This window comes from Puntigrus tetrazona, unplaced genomic scaffold, assembly GCF_018831695.1.
Source record: "Puntigrus tetrazona isolate hp1 unplaced genomic scaffold, ASM1883169v1 S000000520, whole genome shotgun sequence".
Lineage (NCBI taxonomy): Eukaryota > Metazoa > Chordata > Actinopteri > Cypriniformes > Cyprinidae > Puntigrus > Puntigrus tetrazona.
Window position 1 is genome coordinate 257,501 of NW_025048156.1, and position 17,500 is coordinate 275,000.

At 37.4% G+C, this 17,500-nt stretch overlaps 1 protein-coding gene across 4 annotated transcripts in view; it reads left to right on the top strand.

Moving 5' to 3' along the window:
* Positions 1 to 3,376: 3,376 nt before the first annotated feature.
* Positions 3,377 to 17,500, top strand: part of LOC122334402 (1-phosphatidylinositol 4,5-bisphosphate phosphodiesterase beta-1) — a 69,993-nt gene continuing 55,869 nt past the window's right edge. For 3 of the 4 annotated variants that reach the window (XM_043232290.1, XM_043232291.1, XM_043232292.1), the window contains exons 1-3: positions 3,378 to 3,738; positions 8,495 to 8,572; positions 15,715 to 15,783. In XM_043232290.1, the coding sequence (XP_043088225.1) occupies positions 3,640 to 3,738; positions 8,495 to 8,572; positions 15,715 to 15,783 (246 nt within the window). In that variant the 5' untranslated portion in view covers positions 3,378 to 3,639. Of the gene's footprint in view, positions 3,739 to 8,494; positions 8,573 to 15,714; positions 15,784 to 17,500 lie in introns of all 4 variants that reach the window. The other variant, XM_043232293.1, reaches the window with a different exon arrangement.

A 17,500-nucleotide genomic window follows, 5' to 3' on the forward strand; every position in this document is an offset into this window, starting at 1 on the left:
GCCCTGATTACTTGCCCAGGTGTACCTCATTAGACTGCTATATAAGCTGCTACCAGCAAGTACTCATTGTAAAGTCTTATCCTTGCTCTGGCTGGTAACGCTAAGCTTTTGTTCTATCGTTGGCTTCCTGTGTTTGACCTTGCTCTGTGTTTTTGTTTCGCCGATTGTTTGCTGCCTACCCATTGACCTATTGCCTGTGTACCTTGACTCTGATTCTGTCTGCCTACCTCGACCATTGCCTGACTCTGTTTTCGACTCTGCCTGCCCTGTGTTATTTCTGCCATTGTTACCGAACCTTGCCTGTTTGACTATTCTCATAAAAGAGCTTGCGAATGACCCCTCATTACAGAAGACTTCGCTGCCACAGGACCCAGCGGCTCTGTACCACTTGGCTTCCGAGGTCTCGTCACAAGCCACCATGCTTGCGACTCACCAACAACAGCTCCTAAAATTAACCACTCTGACTGAGGAGCTAGTGAGAGCCATGCAGACACTCTCACCCCTTGCCACCAATGTAGTCACGCCAGCACCGCCTCCCACGCCGAACATCGTGAATGTGAGTATCAGCCCCGTTCTTCATCACCCTGAGAAGGAGTTTGTGGTAGAGGTAGATGCTTCCATTACTGGCATCGGGCCGTACTATCCCAACGTCAGATTTTCACAAACTGTTTTCATGCGCGTTCTACTCGCGTAAGCTCAACCCCGCTGAACGTAACTATGATGTGGGCGACCGAGAGTTACTTGCCATGAAAGCTGCCTTTGAGGAGTGGCGGCATTGGCTGGAAGGAGCAAGACTACCATTTCTCGTACTGACGGATCACTGCAATTAAGAATATATTCAAGCGGCCAAATGACTGAACCCAAGACAAGCCAAATGGTCCTTTTTCTTTGCATGGTTCAACTTCAGGGTCACTTACATTCCCGGTTCTAAGAACGACAAAGCAAAACTCTTCCAGTCACAAACCCATCCTTCCGCAAGCGGTGGTCGTTGCACCTGTGCAGTGGGACATCTTCACTGAAATTAAGGAGGCTCATGTTCACGAACCTCCACCACCTGAATGTCCACCCACACTCACCTACGTACCACAGCAATCCGTGTTCTACACTGGGTTCACAATAACCCCAGTGCAGGACATCCCGGCATCGCTGCGACACTCCAATTGACGACCAGCAAATTCTGGTGGCCCGACCTACGATCTGCAGTAATGAGGTTTGTCCAGCAATGTCCCACTTGCAACGTAACCAAATCGTCCCACCAAAGACCAGCAGGGCCGTTACAACCATTCCCCAGAGACCATGGTCACACATCGCAGTGGATTTTGTCAGACCTCCTGTCGTCAAACAACTTCAGATTTTCCAAAGCCTGCAGATTTGTACCGCTACCTAAACTACCCACGGCATGGGAAACCGCAGAAGTATTAATGAATCAAGTCTTCCAGTTCTACGGATTGCCAGAGGACAATGGCAATGGACCACGATTGACATCAAGAGTGTGGCAGGCCTTCTGCTCTCAACTGAACATCAATGTCAGCTTAACCTCCAGATACCACCCGCAATCTAACGGTCAAGCGGAATGACTCAACCAAGAACTTACCCGGTTCTTACGATCCTACTGCCATTCCAACCAACAGGACTGGAGTGGATTTCTGCTGTGGGCAGAGTACGCACAAAACTCTCTTCGAAAGGCATCTACGGGACTAACTCCATTTCAATGTGTCCTGGGTTTTCAGCCACCGTTGTTCCCTTGGACAGGCGAGCCTTCCATGCTACCCGCTGTCAACGCCTGGCTTCAAAGGAGCGAGGAGATATGGAACTCCGCTCGCGTTCATATACAATGAGCTGTCAGAAACTTCACTGAACGAGCCAATCGTCGTTGTCGAGAATCGCCAGTTTATACACCTGGACCGTGGGTTTGGTTACCCTCCAAGGATCTGCGCCTCCACCAACCATGCAGAAAGCTAAACCCCAGGTATGTGGGCCCATTTAAGGTCATAAGACAAGTCACTCCTGTTTCTTACTGCCTGGCATTGCCCTCTAATTATCGCATCTCTCCTACTTTCCATGTGTCGTTGCTGAAACCTGCCGGTGGCCCGAGAGGAGAGGGGGACCAGGATGAGGCGGTGGAGAACGAAACCCTTCCCTTAATCATCGACGGCGAGGAAGCCTACCGGGCACACGAGGTACTCAACTCGCGACGCCGAGGCAGGGTATTACATTACCTTGTGGACTGGGAGGGATACAGCCCAGAGGAACGATCCTGGGTTAATGCCCAGGATATCCTGGTTCCCTCCTTAACTACTATAAGCTGCTACCAGCTTGTACTCATTGCGAAGTCTTATCCTTGCGCAGGCTGGTAATGCTAAGCGTTTGTTCTATCGTTGTCTTCCTGTGTTTGACCCTGCTGTCTTTTGGTTTGCTGATTGTTTGCTGCCTACCCATTGACCTATTGCCTGTGTACCTCGACTCTCAACCGTGTGCGTGCATGTGTGTACCTTTCCCGCCAAATTTTGTCATATTATAAATATAATAGATGCTAAAAGGGGAAAGGCCACTTGATTGTCATGAAAAGGGTGGTGTGTGCGCGCATTTAAGCTTCTGGCAATAAAATAGGCTATTTTCTTTATTTTACATGTGTATGTATGAAATGTATATCATGAATCGTATTATTCTGCAAAAATCTTAATGAATCTACGTTAGAGTGGATTGTGGGTTTTTGTAACGATCTTTCATGCAGTGTATAACTCGGCTCTAAGGGAATGAAAACCTCCTGAAAAGTTAAAACTGAAAGCGTGCTGGGAATAAAGTTACTGTCTCTCAAAAGAGAGTCAAGTGGCTTTTTGTCACTTCTACTACATATAGCTTTGCTGTGCATAGTAAAATGAGACGGTGTTTCTCCTGGACCTGGTGCTACATGAAGTCACACAATACAAAAAAACCTCACATACTGAGCGAAGACAGTGTCTTAGCCGCAAAGTGTGCAGACTAGTGCAATAATTGAAAACGAGTTGATTCAAAGACTCTGAATCATTGAAACGAGTCATTTTTAAAACGAGTTCCAAGCCGTTTCATGTTGACGTCAAAGTTAAATATTAACATAACCCGCCCACTAGTTGGTCTTCACCTTGTATGCATGTAAAAAAATATAAATATGTGTGTGTGTATATAAATCTCCGCGTGCGTCCTGCCTGCGTTCTCCTTGCAGAGGTGTTATGAAATGTTTAATTGTGCCGGTTGCTCCAGCAGGGGAGGGACGCGGCGCGCGCTAGGAGGCGCTGGATCTCAGTGCGCGCATGAGTCAATGTGCGGAGGACACACACACACACACTCTCTCTCTCTCTCTCTCGCTCTCTCTCCCCCCATCATTTATGATCGCTCTTTCTCTCCGCTGCTCATTTGCTCCGCGTCTCCGCTCACTCCTTCCGTTCCCAGCCACAAATCCGCGGCGTTCAGTCCAGTCAAGCAGCACGAATCGAGCGCTTCTAAATGACCATCCGCGCGCGTAAAGCGTTTCCATTCACCACAACCGCTCCGCTGTCACCCAGCGCGCCGCGCTCGGGCTTCTTCCCGGAGGAGAAAGAGAGAGACTCTCCATTTGTTTGCCTTTTTTGCGCCGCTTTGGGTGTAAATGTTGAAGCTTGAATGGCTGGAGCTCAACCTGGCGTTCATGCGCTTCAACTCAAGCCGGTGCGCGTGTCCGAGAGTCTGAAGCGAGGCAGTAGATTTATGAAATGGGATGAGGTAAGTCACCATCACCCTGCGCGCGCGCGTGTGCGTGTGTGTGTGTGTGTGTGTGTGTGTGCGCGCGCGTGCGTTTGACGTCTTCAAGTCGGGGAATGAATGCGTGCGAGGCTCGCGCGGCGAATGCGGTTTGTTTGATCGCGCGCGCGCGGACGTTGCATCCTTTGCAAGCCCGGCGCGAGCGCACCGAACGCCGCAGAGCCTCTCAATCAGCTCCCCATCGATGTCACACGGGCTCTGACTCCCTCTGAGTCTCCGCAGAGCCGCGCTTACCCTGCGCGGCAACGCGGCGAGCTCGCGTGCGTCCGCTCGCCGTGACACAAAGCGCGCGGTTTGCCGGAGGACGTGTCGCATTTCGTGGCGAGTGCTGCATGAGCATTGATCTCGCGCGCATTCATTCACCTGTTGGATGAGAGAGTTCCCCGCGAGGACAAACTCCCCGCAGCTCCGTAGACCGAAGACTTGAAGACTTTACGCGCATTTAACGCGCGATTTCACTCGTTGCTTTGTTACTGCAGATGCTTTACAGATGCTGAGAAGCGAGGGATCTGTTGAATGTTTAGTGGGAGCGAACACGAACAATGTAGCATACTGAAGGAAATGGCACATTTTGACAATCTTTTAAAATAGAGGTGCCATACAGTGCCATAGAAAAACTATTTTTGGTTCCACAAAGAGATACCTTTTTATCATTTACCAGAAACTGTGAAACAGAAAGGTTCTTCACATGTTAAAAATCCGCAGACAAAAAAGGTTCTTCCATCTTTCTTTTAAAGAGTGTGTTTCCTTGAAAAATGCGCTCCAGTGAGTTTAGTTTTTATTACTATGATCACTTTTCCAGCGTAATATTACGTTGAGTGGTCGGTCAGTGTGAGTTTGAATGGATTTGATCTCATAATTCATGCTGATCTTGAACACCTGCTTGCACCATTCATCAAAAATCAACTAATACGAGTTTTTGATGTTTAAAACATAAGCAGTTTTGTCTATTAATCCTCAAACGTATATAAAACACGACTGTCTGTATAACTCTAGTTCATTAAATTTGATGTCAGCATTTTTTTCCATTTAAAAAAAAGTTTATTTTTGATTGCACATTACAAACAAACTGGTTTATAAGCTCGTTAGCGTACATTTAAGCAATGCATGAAGCCTTTTTTTCTTATTGATACAATTGTTTCATTGCAAATTATCATCAGAATGAGAAATATTAACGTGCATTTGAAAATGCATTAAAAAAAGTAGATTTTGACGAGGTGTTGATAATCAGCGTTTTAAATGCTTTAAGAAAGCCATTTTTATCATAGAGGCTGCATTCATTTCAGAAACAGCTGCTATAAATTTTAAAGCTACCGGAGGTTTTAAGCGATGCAGAATTTGAACACATGTATTATTAGTAATATTATAATCGATATAATGTCATTTAGTGGTTGAATCATTCTTGGACTTCACACAGATCTTAATCAAAAGCCCGCTGTAATTCTGCTTGTTCTGTAAATGATCTAAAAATGAACCGAAATGACTTTTATATTTGGCTTTAATCACACGGGCTGCTGTAAATTCTGTTTAAAAAGCTGGTTTAATACGTCAGTCTAACTCTAATTTGTTGTGTAATGCTCTGAAACTAAGTGCATTAAGTTTAGAAACGCATGCTATACATTCTGTCCAAGAAAGCTGGTTGATCATTTTTTTCTAATTCAATACATTTTTTAAAAGTAATTTCATAAATGATATCAACATTAGACTTTTATGGGCTTTTTATGCGTAGTATTTTATTGATCTATATAGTTTTTCTTCATTTTTATTTTTTTATTATTTTATTTTTGTTTTGTCATCTTATCATATTGTTTTCATTCACTTTTATATATTAGCTTTTTATGATTTTAGTCATTTCTGTGCTTTAAAATGCGTAGTTTATATACGTATTTCGTTTGTAATTTTATTTCAATTTATTTATTTCATGTCACGAAAGTGCCTTTTAAAATGAATGTGATTGAATTTTGTAGGCTACATTTTTGCCATCTGATATCAAAATATTGTCTTTGAATGGATTTTATTCAAATAAATAATTTTAAATATTTTTATTTTATTTTAGTCTGTTCTTGCTATTAAATTTTACTAATATTTTATTTTATTTCCAGCTATATTTAGTCATTTTGTTGCGTTTATTATTTGAGTAATTATTTATTATTATTTAGAATTATTTATTAGTTTTTGTCTGATTTTAAGACTTCAAATTAAACTAAACAGAAAATGAGAAATATTTTATAAATTTTTTCTAATTCAATGCATTTTTTAAAAGCGATTTACTAAATGAATTCAATAAAGAGAAAACATTTTTCATTGCAAAACAGCTGCTTTGTTTGGTTAGTGTGACCGAAAGCAGTTCTAGCTGTTTTAAACCCTTTTAATAAAAATTCAGATAATCTAAAGATTGATGTTGGTAACATCTGTACCTTTTTCTGTTATAATGCTCAATAAAACTTCTGATATGAATTCTGTCTAAGAAAGCCGGTTTAGTGTTAGCTCTTCTCTTTAGGAATTGAAGCCTGACACCATTAAAAAAGGTCATTTTTATCATTTTTCACAAATTTAAGTCTGGTGCCATTTATATAGGGCTTTCCATCCAAATTAAAACGCGTGATAGTACTAATAAACGTCATTAAAATGGGTTTTGGGATGCATTTGCACAAAACCAGGACAAAGCTGAGTCTGTGCGACTTTCTCTCTGGTCTTCAGGTTTAAACGGGAGATAAAAGCCCATCTTCTGGACGCATGCGTGCTGTTTTAGGAGCTCTAATCACTAAGTAGGTGTGAGTTTTCCGGAGGAGTCTGACTGCCATCGGCACAATAACGCCAAGCAGCTTTACACGAGCTTACGCCGACGTTTAAAAGCTCCTCTCCGCGCACAAAACGGGAAACGCTGGCCTGTTGCTATGGCAACGGTCGCGCTTTAAATTCCCGTCTTCCTCGCCCGCCTTGCGTTAGCTGAGACGCCGCGCGCCGCCCGACTCAGACGTGGGCAGACCCACGCAAGAGCTAAAATAACAATCAATTACAGATCTCTGCGGAGAGAGAGAGAGAGACTTCCACCGGCGTGAATCACGCTTACGCAACGCCTGAGTCAAACCCGCGGGTTTCGGTCCGTCCCGCAGAAATCCCGAGCGTCGGAGATGAAACGGGACGCGGGCTCACACAAGACTTTGAGTCTCTTTTAAGTAACTCCTGCTGATCGCGCGAACCCTCGCTGTAGCATGTGCCGCCTTTCGTTGCAGCGTTCTTTTCGTTAACGTTTTAGTCGGGATTCGAAGCGGATCGAAAAACAAGTTCATCGAAGCTGTCCTAAGACCAGAACGCGTTTTGGTTTGTATAAAAATGAGAAATTATTTATTTTATGTAGGTATTCTATTTTCTAAATAATTGTTTATTTTGGTATTTAATTAAAAAAAATGTTTGTTATTGTAAATATTGGATTTTATGAGTCATGTTATCAACATTAGACTTTTATGGGCTTTTGCGTTTCAGTTTATGGTATTTTATTGATCTATATAGTTTTTTCTACATTTTTATTTATTGGCTTTTTAAAAATTGTTACGTTATTTTTATTTTATTTTTGCAATTTGGTTTTGTTATGTTATCTTATAGTTTTTATTCCCTTTTTTTATATATTAGCTTTTTATGATTTTAGTAATTTTTGTGCTTTAAAATACATAGTTACATATCACGTATTTAGTTTTTTGTTTCAGTTTATTCATTTCAAGTCCCAAAAGGGCCTTTTAAAATGAATACAATTGTATTTTGTGGGTTACATTTTGCCATTTGATATCAAAATATTGTCTTTGAATGGATTTTATTCCAATAAATGATTTTTAATATTTTTATTTTATTTTAGTCTGTTCTTCTAAGCCATTGCTATTGTAATACATGCTATTAACTTTTACTAATATTTAGAATTTTATTTTATTTCTAGTTATTTTTAGTCAGTTTGTTGTGTTTAATATTTTAGCAATCCATAGCTCTTTATTAGTTTAAATAGAAAATGAGAAATATAAAATTTTATAATTAATTATTTGTATATTTTTTTTATCTAATTTGATTTCGTTTTACATTTATTTTATTTTAAGCAATAATTTTTATTTATGTTTTCAGTTTTAGTTGATTTTAATCCTGCTCTATATGATAGAGTAAAAAAATGACTTTATATATATATATATATATATATATATATATATATATATATATATATATATATATCTCTAAAGCGTATGACGTTACAAACCAAAAAAATAACATCTCGCATTTAGTCAAAATCAAACTAAAATTAAACTACTGTGAAATTAAACTAAACTAAAATGCTAAATGTTCTCTTTGCATGTATTAGGAATAACAGGTATTTTACTTTTTTTATGGGCTAACTTTTTTAATTGTTGTTTTAATTATTTTTAATTTAATTATAACCCTATTCGGAGCTCATCTGCATGCTAGCGTAAAAGGAAACTTTAATGATGCTTATATTTAAAATCCATCTTTTTCCAGCAGCATCCACCAGAAATAATGGCAAAAATAATTTGCTTTCAGAGGAATTTTTTAGCAAGCAATAGGAAAAATCATGGTTTATGTAAACTTTCCGTGTCTTGACTCCGTTCCCATTTTCCAGCCCTTTTGCAAAACTAAATAAGAATATCTTGACCTTAATGAATGTAGGTTGTCTATTTTACATGAATTCTGCTGTGTTTTGTCGTCTTTCTCTGCTCAGGATTCGTCGACGGTGACTCCCGTGACGTTGCGTGTCGATCCTCAAGGATACTTTCTGTACTGGACGGATCAGAATAAGGTAGATCAAAACCGATTGATCATCTTGTTGTCTGTAGGTGTCTATTAGTGTTATTAGCCGCACCACCTTATGTTTATTAGTGTTTCATTTGCATTTGAGGCATTAAGACGTCCGCGTCAAAAGAAATTCACGGCGATTTTAAAGTGAAATTAAAAAAGTAAAGTATTGATTTTATGTTCGTGGAAAGCACATTAAATGTAAGTAAAGGGTTTAAGTGTCAAATAAGTTTTTGGAGAATAAAATGTTTGGTTGAAGTAGCGTCACATTTTCATTCATTGTAACGCAATATTAATGTAAAAATTCAAACAAGAGGCCTATTTTGACTTGCATATATATATATATATATATATATATATATATATATATATATATATATATATTGGAAATTAAAAAGAAGGAAAAATTACAAGTAATTAGTATTTGGGGTGAAAGTAATTTGTAATAAATACATTTTTATTGTAAATATGCCTTAGATTTTTATTGTAAATTTAGTGAGTAAAAGTCAGGGAAGAATTTGTGATATTTATTTTTGGCTCAGAAAAACAAAAAACATTTTTATTTAAACATTAAATTTAATTTTTAAATATTTAATTTTTATAATATAATAATTAAATTTTATATACACATTTATTTATTTATTTTTATATTCTGTTTAATTTAGTTTCAGTTAACATTAAATGCAGGTTGTATTTATGCGTTTTCCATTCTCTTTTAATTTTAGTTAGAGCTTTAGTAATTTTGTTGTCTTTTATTTCCTCATTTAGCACTTAAAACTAAATGAAAATGAGATTTTTTGCCTTTGCAACTAATTGAAATATTGTTTTTAAATCTCTCTAATAAGCTTAATATTATATTTTATTTAATGTATTTAAAGTAACAACAAATATAGGTTTTTACTGATATATTTACCATTCTCACATAGGTATTTTTAGTAAAAAAAAAGTTTTGTTCTTTTGATTCTTTTTATTGTTTAAACTAATAAAAATTGGATTTACCGATTTATTTATTTTTGCCTTTGCAATTTGCAAATAAATGCAGATTAAAATATCTAATGCATTTTTAACATTTTATTGCATCAAATTCAAATTTTTTTATTCGTTTATAAAATGCAACATTTATTTGACTTAACATAAATACATTTGAGTCTTTTTAGTTTTAGCCGACGACAACAACCCCCCTCCAAAACGTTTCCCAGGCCAACCTACCAAAGACGTTCGTGTTTTCACAGTAAAAATTTCCCTCGAGCTCGAGCGAGACATAATATACATGCGATCAGAACGAAACAGTTGGTTTTATCTCGTGTGGTGTCGCTTTCCAAAGCCTGTCCGGAGGGAACGAGGTTGAGTCTTTTGTCCAGATGGAGCACCGACAGCCAAATGCTCACATGGCCTCAGAGTCTGGCTCGCAGAGACGTCCCACTTTAAACGAGCCGTTCCCGTCCCATCCGTTCGAGTCGGTCCTTAATGCTTAATATTCTGAACGTGCAAATGAAGTGTTGATCTTGAGCGATGCACCAGAGAGAACGGACTGCATTAAAAGCATATAAAGCATCGCTGTATATGATTATACAAGAATCACGAGCATGTTCGGTGAGATAGCATCAGTTCCTTTCAGAAAGCGCAATCCTATCTCATCATGGAAAATTAGGGCCGTACGAGCTGAGAAAACTAGAAAATGAAAAGCTCGTCTGAGTAAAAATACTTTTTACAACTTCATTCAACTCTTTTGATGGACCTAAAGTGTCTTTTGTATTTGAAATCCAGCTGGCCCTGTTCACTTTCGTGATTCATGCTCCCGGTTTCTGAATGTCGTTTTAAAACTTATTTATATATTTCGCTTGCTTTTTATTTATTTTTAAGACCGAAACTGAAAATAAATGCATCAGATTGTAGAATTGATTTAAAAAACCACTCAAGCACTGCTAGTTAATTTCATAAATAATTGCAAATAACACATTAAATTAAATACAATATTGAAGTAGAAACAATGAAATGGTATTTTTGTTATTTTAGGATAATATTTTAGTTTTTATTTATATTTCGAAACGATTTTTATTTTTATATCTACAGCTGTTGTTTTCATTTTAGTTAAAGATTTTGTTGGGTTTTTATATTTATGTTGATATAGGTTTTAAATGAGTCCATTTCAGTTTTAGTTTTTGGTAAATTAGTAAATTTAAATAAAAATAATTTTACTTTGCAACAAGATTAAATTATTATCATTAATTATTTTAGTTCAATTTTACTTTATGCATTTTTAGAGATTTTTTTTGCCTCTTTATTCAATTTTATTCAAGGTCAACGGCCTTTGAGAACGAGCTCAACAGGAAGTGAGGTCATGTGAGTTGAGCGTAGATTTGGCCTCTCCTCTTCTCTTGCCGTTTTATGTAAGAGAATCAATTGTGATTCAGTCGAGTGCGAGTGTATTCCAGCAAACTTTAGCATGTCCTTTTTTATGTCACTTTGTGAAAGCAGCAGTGAGCAACATCGGAATAATATTCCCGCGAGCGACTCGATCTTCAGATACCAGATGGTATTGAATAAAACGCTGCTAATTGTGAGGGACTCGGAAGAGACCTACACTCAATCATTTACCAGATTCAGTGTCTGAAACCAAATCATTTAAAGGTCACTTCAAAACATGATGAAAAAATGTGTGTGTATGCATATATATATATATATATATATATATATATATATATATATATATATATATATATATATATATATATATATATATATATATATATATATATATATATTAATTTCATTTATATATATGTATATATATATATATATATATATATATATATATATATATATATATATATATATATATATATATATTATTATATTAATTATAATATTAATATATATTAATTTCATTTATATATATGTATATATATATATATATATATATATATATATATATACATTATTATATTAATTATAATATTAATATATATTAATTTCATTTATATATATGTATATATGTATGTATATATATATATATATATATATATATATATATATATATATATATATATATATAAATTATAATATTTATTTATATATATATATATATATATATATATATATATATATATATATATATATATATATGAAAATTTACAATGAAATGAAATATTATTGGTCCTAAAATGGGCTTTTTTAAATTTTTTTAGGCAAAGTAGAATAAAAAAAAAATAATAAAAAAGTAAGAATAACAAGAATAAAAATAAAAATAAAAATATTGATTTTTTTATTTTTATGTTTGCAACATCGGGACACAATACTACTACAATTTCTATGAATGATTTGAATGTAAAAGGTTTATTTCAATATAATTCGCATTGACTTTTTTTCCGTTTTAGCTTTAGTTTAACAGTAATAATAACCCCACTTCTGTCGTTTCCCCGTGATTTTAATTTATTTAATTTATATTATCCCCACACCTCCAATTTAAATGAATATTTGGTAGTATTTGTTATTGATCACACTGTATTACACTATATAGATTGTGTACGTTTCTTAAAATGTGCATATGTATATGTGTGTATATGTATTTTTAGATGATTCACCCTGTTTTACCCCATTTTTTTTTTGCTCAGATATCAATCTACTCGTCAATCGATGAAAGCAATGAAAGCAAACCTGACAGTTTTTCCTGTCCATAAATTACGCTCCGAATTCCAGCACAGGCGCCCCTGGCCAATAGTAACATAATAGCATCCTGTATTGTTATGCAAACCAAGCGTATGTTGGAATCAATACGTGCGTTTCTATATTTAGCAGCACTGCAGGCCGGATTGTCGCCAGCGAGAGTCGGGCAAATCATCGCAGTCGCCTACGAGCGCCTCCGTTATTGAATATTGTGGCAGGTTTGCCGCTTTTCTGAGTCAATAGAGTGCGGTTTGCTCTGCTGAACTAACAGATATTTGATCATGTAGTCTCAATGGATTTTCAGGAGCGCAGTCGGAGCTCGCCGGCGACGTCTTCTGCAAGCTGATTATAAGGGCTCCTGGTGCCTGTCTTCAGATTGCCCGTCACAGACCACCTCCATCCCCTGTTGCCATGGCGCTGGTGAAGCTCCCGCCGCCGTACGCGGGTTTTCACAGACGAGCGAGAGCTGCTTTCATTATTCAGACAGCCTTGGCACGCACTTGCAATTATCATAAATATTATATCCCAGTCATATAACGAGGGAGGGACGTCGAAAACATAGCAAGCGCTTCAAAGTGCGCACGTTTGCATCGGCGTCAGTTTTTTGATTTCGGAGTCGGCGGGCTAAACGCGAGCTGAGCTGGGAATGACCTCGTGGCCTAGTGAATATCGAAGGAGACGCGTTTCCTGTCCTGCGCTAGCGTTTTAGGTCAAAGCTCTCAACAAACGACATCCCTGGGTGTCTTTATATAATCTCCCGGAGTCTGCTGTCCTCCCGCTTTCACAGGAAGTGTGTCACGAGCGCAGAAGTGTGTCAGCGAGGGCTGGCCATTGTAGCCCATCCGAAATATCTAGAAAGGAACAGAAGTATACAATAGATTGATTTTGAAATTGTAATCTGGTGTTTTTTCTTTGATTATTTATTCTTATAGTAAGTGTAAAATAACCGATATGGATGTTTTATATATATATATATATATATATATATATATATATATATATATATATATATATATATATATATATATATATATATATATAAACACAGAAACGTTACAAATAATATGTAATATATGTTTTATATAGTATAGTTCCTCCCCTAAATATGTTCGTAAATTTGTGTAGGATGTTATCTTTTGAAAGGAAGTACTGAAACATCATGCTTTTTCCCGCTTATTTCGGTTAGCGTCGTAAAACTAGCGCGCTAAATCGGTAGTCGTGTAAACAGGACTGGAAAGTGGAAAAGCATAGGAGCAGACAAACCGATTCAGTCGAGTGAGTCATGCATGCTGGGACTGATTTAGGTTTAATTGATTCAAACTTGCGACTTCCGTCGTTTCATTCAGGCGATTCGCTAGCAACGGCCAGATTTCGAATTTCGACATGGCCCGTAACGATTTTAAAAAGCACGTATAGCGATGGGTGAAACAGAGATTTTCGAAACTCTGAATAAGTCACAAAAGCGGCCCAGTTGGATCGGGATTTTGCCGCTAACATTTACTTTTATACATTTAGCGGACGTTTTTATCCCAAGCGACATTGCAATAAATGTAATTTTCTACCTATTAGATACTGTTTTGTTAACATCCTCCTAGGGGCTAAACACGTTTTCTAGTTTTCTTTATCGCTGAGGCAGAGACAGACGTGTTTTTGTAGCGATGTGCATTATAACCAATCACGCGTGATTCTGTTGCGCTTATGAACGCAACGACCAATCAGAGGCGTTCAGATGAGTCATCACTAAAATGCCAGTATTTTCCTCACTCGCTCGCCGACTGAATACCTCGTTCTGGCAAATTTTCTCGTCAGAAGCAACAAACAGCAGATGTGTGTATGATGTGAGATATTAATTTCATAGTGTAAACAGCTTCAGTGATTCTGAGAGTGCTCGAACTTTACTAAAATGTTCTTTGAAAATGTACAAGTGTTATGATTTACTTGCAATGTTTTTATTTGCATTAAGTCAGTCGCATTAAAAATATTTTATGGCATGATACACACGTGCATACTTAGATTACATTATTAGGTTATAAGTAGAATTGTGGCTACTTTTTGTCACATGACGACTGACCAAGAGCATATATATTGACTCATTTGATTCAGATCAGGACTTTGGAGCAGGTTTGCATGCAATTTTTCTATGCATGTATTTCTTTTTTAACTTAACAGAAAACCTCAAACCATTAAGACAAAACAATGAAAAGAAAGAAGGTGTATATGAATATAAATACCCTAAGAAAATGAACCGCGCTTTTACTACAGTAAATCACTTTTAGGGTTTTTAAGGGTGTAGAATTGAGCAGAAATGCTATGATATGACCCTAATGCTATCAAACAATTATGCTCTTGCATTGTGCTCAAGTTGATGGGCTTTATTTTTAGCCAAAAACACATTGTATGGCTCAGAATGATTGATTTTTCTTTTATGCCAATCATCATTAGGGTATTAAGTAAAGATGATGTTCCATGAAGATATTTCGCAAATTTCCTACCGTAAATATATAAAAGCGTAACTTTTGATCAGTAAGATGCATTGCTAAGAACTTCATTTGGAGAACTTAAAAGGCCTTTTCATCAGTTTTTACATTATTTTGCACCCTCAGATTCCGGATTTTCTAAAATAGTTATATCTCTGCCATATATTGTCCTGTCCGAACAAACTATACATCAGTGGAAAGCTTATTTATCCCTCCACGTATAAGCAGAGTTGACCCTTATGACTGGTTTTGTGGTTCACGTTTATGGAAATGTTGCAATCACGCCGTTTCTGATATTCATATAAACAATAGCACTCTCGCACACATGACATTGCTTAAATATGTCCTGGCTCATATTTAAATAATGTAGTCTTGTTTCATGTATACGTTACTTATTACGAGCTCATGCGAAACACGGTTTAGTGTTTCGAGCGCGATGTCACGTTACAGGGCACCGTCACATGTAAAATCGACAACTGTTAGAAGTTGTTTGCGGAGCACATGAGGTCATTCAGGTTTCACCGTCATAAAAAACGAAGTTCTATTTTTACTCTCCAATCATTGCTGTGTTGCATAAATGAGTATAAAGAGCAAATGCCTCTTTGTTTTGTTCCAGCTCAGTTGTAGCTCGGTCTTGCCAGCAGAATGCCGTCAGCTTTGGTTTCTGCTGCAGCTGTCAGAAAGCATATCTATCAGCGTGTCCATTACACACTGCAGACGCAAATAATGTGGCGTTCTGGCCCTGCATCATTTCCTTAGCAGCGTATATTAACGAGAGCCTTTCCATTAATTCTTTGATCTGGATCTGCGTGTGAATCAGTCGCTATGTTTAGCCTGTTTAATTATTTACCCTTGATGTTCCGTCATTGTTTTCTCTGTCAACATTTCTTGTGCTGTGATGTCTGAATGGCTTTTGTGATATTTAACTTCATATTGATTCGGTTCAACAGCATGAAATTGTTTTTGTGAGCCGTGGCATAAAATCCGCCCCTCCCTCTTTCAGGAAACAGATCTATTGGACATCACCTACATCAAAGATGCAAGAACGGGGAAATGCACCAAGACGCCAAAGGTAGGACTTCTGTATTCAATGCACCCAGACAAATACATCCAGGCCCAAACAATATGCCAATACACTCATGAATCTTATGTAGTCAAGTCAAACCGTATCCATCCCATTTTTAACGGCAAGAAGAGATGCGTCCATTCTGTTTAATGACTTTTGCGAAACTCATGTTGTCATTGGTTCCCAGTTATTTTTAACGGTATGCCTATTAAAGATCATTATGCTGTTTGATATTATTTATATTGATATTGATATTATACATTATACGTTGTTCAAATGCTTTAAGAACCGCACAGTTGCGGTTTACAGTTGTTATCCCCCAGCTTAGCTGTTATAAATTCACTGTAAACCATGGCTTCACGGGGTTTATTGCTTGTATACAGCGGTTATTCTATATACATAGCAACTACTGTGTAATGATATCAATAAAAACAGTATTTTGTCACCGGACGATGTAGTTGTTCAGAAACAGTTGTTTAAACAAAAGTGTAGAGATGCATCCCAAATCACGTACTTGCACGCTAAAACTATTCCAAAGAGAAATAGTGCACTTCAAATACCCAGATGATGCACTCAAATAATAGGAAAAAGTGTGGAATATTGGACACTTCACCCACTCAACGTTTAGAATTTCCAGGTTAATAAAAAAAACGTGAGTATTCCATTTGGGATGATACTAAATACGACTGAGTGCATGGTGTATAAGTGCATAGTGCGTCATTTGGGACACAGCTAAGATTTTTAGAGCGATTTACAACAGTTTCAAGCACGGCTCAACCATTCAGAATCAAATGTTACATTTTTTAAATGTTGCTATTTGTATCGGATTTTTCAGAGAATGTTTAAAAGTAATATTCCCATAAAGTTTGAAAATGGTGAAACTGATTGTTACCTTAAGGCGGAATGTTACCTTAAACCAAGATTTTTTTTCAAAAAACATTAAAAACCAGACTTATTGCATGTTCTGAGAAATAACTTAATGGGAAGGTCAGCAGAATGTCGTTAGTACTTATTCTTGTTCGTTGGATAAACTTGGCCTTGGTCGTATTGTTCGTGTTAGAGACGGTTGGTCCATCTTATAACGCACCAAGGAGTCTTTTGAGATGCCTGTGGAGTAAATGAAGAAGAAAAAAAAAACTGGGAAAAATGGGCGTCACCGTTAGAGGTGGTGGTCTATCCGTTCTCCTTCATTGGCTTGCATCCGTTTATAAGCATGTCCTTGTGTAAAGGAGGTTTAGCCATTACTACGGCAGCGTGCTCTGTTTCCCAGGCCCTATATAGGTTAATAGCTCTTGTGGGTGATAAGCATCTCTCTATGAGGGTAATGGTCTGTGCAATCTGGTGTGGAATGGCCACAGGCAGACAGACATCTGCACCCACGCTATATCTGGACCGTTGCGGTCTAAATATGGAGCCCGTGGGCTGCGGGTCTCCCAGGTGAACTCTTTCCTGACGCTCATGGATGTTATTCGTGTCTATGAAATGAGAGAATGGCACCAGTGGCAAACGCAATGCACAAACGCAGTGTTACGCCACAGCAGATGTCAGCAGCACATCCGTTTTAGTCTTGACTTTATGCTGCGGATTCATCGATTTCCATGTGGTTGGTGCATTGCACGGAGTTGGTATAAAAAGGCTTTGCGTAAGTGGTTGATCATGCAATCAAAATGTAACAAATGCTATCTTACGCATCCGGTGGTCTAGGTTTCCAGTTTCAGCCATT